The 6132-nt window shown below is 45.4% G+C and overlaps 1 protein-coding gene across 2 annotated transcripts in view; it reads right to left on the reverse strand.

Annotated features, from left to right (window-relative positions):
• Window positions 1–1453: 1453 nt before the first annotated feature.
• Window positions 1454–6132, reverse strand: part of RERE (arginine-glutamic acid dipeptide repeats) — a 21977-nt gene continuing 17298 nt past the window's right edge. For both annotated transcript variants that reach the window (XM_019541624.1, XM_019541623.1), the window contains exons 9-11: window positions 4372–4518; window positions 3738–3918; window positions 1454–2609 (exon numbers count right to left, since the gene is read on the reverse strand). In XM_019541624.1, the coding sequence (XP_019397169.1) occupies window positions 2576–2609; window positions 3738–3918; window positions 4372–4518 (362 nt within the window). In that variant the 3' untranslated portion in view covers window positions 1454–2575. The remainder of the gene's footprint in view (window positions 2610–3737; window positions 3919–4371; window positions 4519–6132) is intronic.

Raw genomic sequence — 6132 nt, forward strand, 5'->3', positions numbered from 1 at the left:
GGAAATCGCGGTGGCACCTCTACCATAAGGTGAGCTTCAAAATGGTATTTACTAGACGGGTGCTATTTCTTCTTCACCTGATCACAGCAGACAACCTGAGGAACTGCAGACTTACTGGTTCTGTGTTGAATCTCTCGGTATCCAAAGCCCAAGGCATTTTTACACGTGCTCTGGGAGACGTGCGGGGCGCTTTAATAAGTGAGCCGCACTTATTAAAAGCACCCGAGCTGAAAAATGGCGGTGGGGTGTTTGAACTAAAGCTCATCAAACGCGCTTTAGTTCCAAGCGCCTCGCCACCAGTGTTCAGCGTGAGGGATGCTGGTACACACGGCACTAGAGTCTGCTGGAGTGTGGTAATTAAATTTAATTAACTGAGTCTGCTCCGATGTGCTGGATTTCCGGCACGTCTATAGGAGCCCCCAGATACCGAACGCCAGAGTTCAAACACAGGGGCTCTGATGGGACTGACTAACCCTAAAGGGACTGAAAAACAATTAAAAGAAACTGGAAGCCAAGGTGGGGGGAGGACCGTCAGCCAGAATTGCAACAAGCCTTTTCCTCCCCTTTCACAATGATGGGCGGACAGTAATTGAAATTCCCCCATGAAGGTTTCAGTTTATAAACTGAGGTGGTCATCTGCCCATCAGTGCAACCATTAACCATAATGCACTAACGCTAGTCTGCGGTGGTTACAGCACTGCGCACACCTTGCTGTCTCCACCCAGGATGAACGATTAACCGCAAGTTTATTTAACATGGCTTTGTACACTCCTATGACACGACCACCACATATAACAGTCTACAATGGCAGAGACAGAGCCCTCGAGAGTTAAGAGAGAGAATGGAAAAGGTTGTGCACCAGTAGAAAATGACGCCAGCAGATTAAGATGTCCATTGGATCCACTACCCTCGGCCTTGGCAAAAGCACAAGGGCTAAAGCAGAAACAAAACCAAGTTCGATAGGGGGTGCAGGCAACAGCAAGAGCCGCGTGTCTGTGCAGACAGAGCAGAGCTGCATGCAAAAGTGTTGCCTGCTGCTCTACTGCGTGGGCCCTTTCTCTTTTCCGCATTTGCCATCCACTGATACACACAAGCTACCAGCCGACCAGGGCTGTTAGGCATAAACCTGCTGTCTTGGGAATCGGCAAACTTTACCGTACATAGATTCGCCTAATCCCCAAGCACCAAGTGATGCATAAACCTGTGCATCAGTTTAAAGGAAAGGGAATGGCAGCCTTCACTTAAAGTGAAATGAAGACAGGACTTTGTGGAAGAGCTTTACACAGAGCTGATCAGGAGATCCAATTGCCTTGTCCTCCTCATTAAAAACCTATCAATATAAAAGCTAGAGAAAGCAGCCCCTGGCCAAAGAAAAGTCCTGTCCATGCATATAAAACCCTGCCTTCCAAAAGCCAGAGCTCTGGATCATTTTTAAAAGGACAAGATATATATATTTTTTAATTCTTGCTACTTATTACATATAAAAAAGGGAAGTTTAGAACAAACTGAACCAGGTGATCCAATTGCCTGGTTGTTTTAAAAGGTAAAGAAAGGAGACATATTATAGCCAAAATGTAAGGTTAACCCCTATACTAGATACAGAACAGGGGAGTTAGTTCCAAGGGACATCTGTACCACTGGGAAACAGAACTCAATCAATCAAAATCATGGCAGAAGAGAAACAGGTGTAATGCTAATGGGGAAAAAAAAAATACCTAAAACAGAAACAGTCATTTGTAACATTATCCCTGCAACTCCCTTTAATGCTTATAGTTGATACCAAACCAAATTTCAAGCTTTTGCCCATTTGAAATTATTGACACCCATCATTTCCCTTTAATTAAAGGGATAATTATATATATTTATTTTTATTAAAAAATCAACTCTGTATTCTGTCAATACCAGGTAGGAATTCACAATTCGTGATGTTACTGAAAATCAAGATTAACATTTGCGGAGTTTTGTTTCGTTTTTCCTCCCCCCTACCCAAAAAAGTTATTTACAGACTTAAAAAGCCATGCTGCAGAACTGAGCTTTCTTTAAAATTATGAAGATTTCCTACAATGTATTAAAATAAAAGTAGATTTTTATTATTATAGCACTTGGATTCAGAGCTTGTTATGTCACCCACTTGCAATCCTTGTTTTTTTTTTGTTTTTTTTTTTTTTAATAGATATAGATGCATTGAGTGTCTCTTCACATACAGTGACTTGTGTTGTGAGCCTGATTCTAGCACCTACTCAAAACTAACAGGGAAAAAAAAAAAACAAGATTGCAGGGAAGTTCTCTGAATACTCCATACAGTCCTGTATTTTTTTCAATAGGCTTCTGAATAGGTTGTCATGCAGGGAGACCCACACCAGTCTTGAGAAATCTTCTCTACAAATGAACACTATTTACGCTGATAAGTCTTTAGTTGTTGGGGGGGGGTTGTTTTTCTTTTTGTTTTAAATATATAAAGAAATTTTTATAAGATATTCTTTTGCTTTTGCAGCTCTTATTTGTATGTAAAAATGTTCCATTCCTTCCCAAGGACTGGGGTTTCCATAAGCCGGCAATACAAATAAATAATTTATTACAACTGTTTGTCGCCTTCTTTCTTCAGTCGACTGAAAGAGAAAGAAAACTCGTTTTAGCAGACAAAGGGCACGCAGCCCGAGGCTGCACCAAGGCAGTTGCTCGTGCTGTTACACGTCACTACAAAAGCAGTGTGGAGTGGCATCCAAATGTCATGAAGGGGGACAAGAGGCCTGGCTGCTCAGAACAAAAGGACAACCATCGTGGTGAAGGCGACGGTCTGTCTTAGGAACTGAGGTTCTTCCTCTGTGGGGGCCTTCTTGACATTATCAAGCTCATCAACTATGGACAGGAGCAGCCCAAGAACAGGGGGAAACAAACTTTGTCCTGATCTATACTGGCGGATCAACTGCCTTCAGTATCAGCTTGGTTGCCTCCAGCACTGTCAGCCAATGTCAAATTCCCATAACACAGACAAAGCTCGGACACTAAAGGAGATGGGAGACTGGCGTACAACATGCTTCTCATTTGTCCGCTTACGGTGCTTATAGCAAGGGCAACCCTGCTAAATGCAGCAGCCGTCCTCTCTTAGCAGACAGACCGTCAAAGCAGCCAAAATAAGAAGGGGTCACCCAAAGAGGGCAACTGGGAAGAAAATGCCCATCATAATTTTGGGAGAAACTTCATCCAGCTCTGTTCTACCACTCTTATGTGCACATTATTCGCACAATTTCACCTACTGTTCTTTTTCAGTAATTTGTTATTGGCTGGTAAGGATTTCTAGGGTGATATCTTTTACTGGGCCAACTGTGTAGTTGGGAGAGAGTTTGACAAGCTTTTGAAAGCAAGACATTCTTCATCAGGTCTGTCTTTGCTGATGAACAATAGTGGTGAAAGCCTCTGGGATCTTTCCCTGCCCTCACAAGGAGGTGGCAGCAAGCAGCAATCATAACAAAGGTTACTGAAAGCAGAGTTAATCCCACAGAGAAGGATTCAGCTAATTTACTGCATGTCCCAGGTATTCTGATCTAATGCCCAATGTCTGCCTGATCCTCTGCATCTAAGATTAGGTTTTCCTAAAAGCTTCATTACCTTTAACGAACACGTCATGGTCATCTCCAGCACCCTTAATAGGCTAGGTAGGTTGCAGGCTGGAGGGAACCAGTCAGGGAAAGTAGAAACAGAAAGCTGCTACCTGTAGCACTGCTGGTGCCTCTCACCTGTAATAATCTTCCTGACTTGGTAGGTGTCCACCATGCATGTGGGGGTGCCCATGCAGCCACTGCTGCTCCATTGCCAGTCTCTGCAGTTCTGCCGACTGGGCATGCATGGCCTGCAACTGATGGGCCGCTGACATTGGAGGTGGGATGGCACCAGGCAGGTCTCGCGGGTAGGGGGTACCTGCAAGAGACACAATCTTTACTTAGACACAAACTGGCTCTTCCTATCCCCATGAGGCAGATAAGCAGAGCGTTACCCTCATTCTTGTCCTGCAGACAGGGAACGGAGCTGTAAAGGAACCCACCCAAGTTTATACGGCAGGTCGGTGGTAGAGCAGGGAATACAATCCTGAATTCTAGACTTGCACCTACTCTAACCACTGTACCATATGGCCTCCTGAAAACACACCACAAGAACTTTGCTCCAGGCCTGGTAATGAGGTGTGTGTTTGGGGTGGGGGGGGGACTTCAATGGAAATACAGCATAAAAATGTTCAGCTCAAAAAACAGTGGAAGAAATCCAAAGGGGAATTCAGAGTTCCCAATCCCTCCACTGTATATCTGGACCCAGAGAAAAGCCACCATGGTTCAGATCACAGCGCTGCTGGTAGGAAGGTCGGTGAAGTGTTCTCACCAAAGACTGGGTGTCGAAGCATTTCATGCTCGTGGGGTGGCTGCCCTAGCAATGGGTTAGGGATGGTACCGGGTGGGTAGGGAAAGCGTGCCAAGTGGGGTCCGGCTGCCAAGGGATCCACCAGTGGGTGAACAGGTCCTGCTGAACCTAGGGAAGAAGGAGAAAAGGAAGGTAAATGAATTGTTTGCTGTTCAGGGATCAAAAACCATGTTACCACTTGAATTGGAGCAGTATTTGGCCTAATTGATGTGTAATTACCAGGAGCTTAGCTCCATTCGACTTGAAACCCACTTCTCTATCTTCAAGTGCTTGAAATGACATCTGCTTGCCAAACAGCCTTAATTGTTAAAGCAACAACCCAGGGCTTTTCAGCCTCAACAAGGAGAAACAAATCTACCAAGCAACAGGAAAAATCAAATAGCAAAACCACTTAAGGCTTTCACTTTTAGCACCCTTCCCACCTCAGGCTTCAGCAGTGAGTCTGCCAATCAGCCCCACATGGCTCTGAGAGTCCACTTTTCCCAAGGACTTGTATGGGAATCATGGCTAAAGATATTTGCTTTTGTCAATACCTGTCCTGCAAAATCTCTGCTCGCTCTCCTTTTTCATCACCACCCCCCAATTAAACTGTATTTTCCTTTGACTCGCAAGCCTGGTGGATTCACTGTTAGGTACAACCCTTGTCCCTGCAAACAGACACCCCTTTGAGCCAGATGCTTTTTCCCATCCTTTGCAAACAGAAACTACAAAAGAAAACAGATCAAGCTTGAACCTGCTGTTATACTAACTCTGCACCAGTCACGTGCCCATGCTCAGTAACGACAGCGGACACTGCACCATAAACCCTGGCGTTGCTCGGTTCTTCTTCTTCATTCTTGCCTCTCCTCCACGCTCCAACCTGCATGTTCTGGGGTCCTTCCCATGATTTTCATGTCAACTTCATGAAAGAAATGTCTTGCTTCATGCTTATACACAAATGCAGGTCAAGAGATTCTTGACAGTGCTCGGGACACAGGTTTAGATGTGCACTCGCACCTCCACTAACACTGCTCTTGACAGACACAAAGCTGACAAAGCCTTCTTTCCCCTAGGCAGGCAGTGTCACCTCCGGGGAAGCTGCCTGCACCTTGCTGGGAAAAGTGGGGGGAGAGGGGTGCAGAAGGAGGGTAGAAACCAGTATTGCCCTCCTTACTTGTTCTCACTTGCAGGCAATTTCTCCACTGTCACTTCACGAAGTCAAAGTAAAACATGACACTGACAAAACCACAAAAATATTTACCCACCAGAGCTTGACAAATCCCATGCATTTAAATTTTGAGGGTTGGCAGCGATATGGCAAATTGGCAGGAAGCCCAGCCCAGCCCCATAATCATTTCTATCCCAGTTCTCTGCCGGCTACAAAGCGCATACAAGCTGAGCAACTGTACGGCAGGGTGGCCTGGCCATACGACTGATCCTTTCTTCCCCATTTCCTTATAAGGCTCACTTCTTTGTTTAGTGATAGTCCCAGGTGAATTGTGTTTCGGTGACTTCCCTGCTTGCAGTAACTGACTCTCGGGGCCTGATTATACACGGAGTTATTCCAAAATGTACTCTGTCCAAGTTTGCAGATGACACTAAGCTATGGGGCGAAGTGGACACGCCGGAGGGCAGGGAGCAGCTGCAAGCAGACCTGGACAACAGAATGCAGTTCAACAAGGAGAAATGCAAAGTGCTGCATCTAGGGAGGAAAAATGTCCAGCACACCTACAGCCTAGGAAA

This window comes from Crocodylus porosus, unplaced genomic scaffold, assembly GCF_001723895.1.
Source record: "Crocodylus porosus isolate Cpor-Errol unplaced genomic scaffold, CroPor_comp1, whole genome shotgun sequence".
NCBI classification, from domain to species: Eukaryota; Metazoa; Chordata; order Crocodylia; family Crocodylidae; genus Crocodylus; species Crocodylus porosus.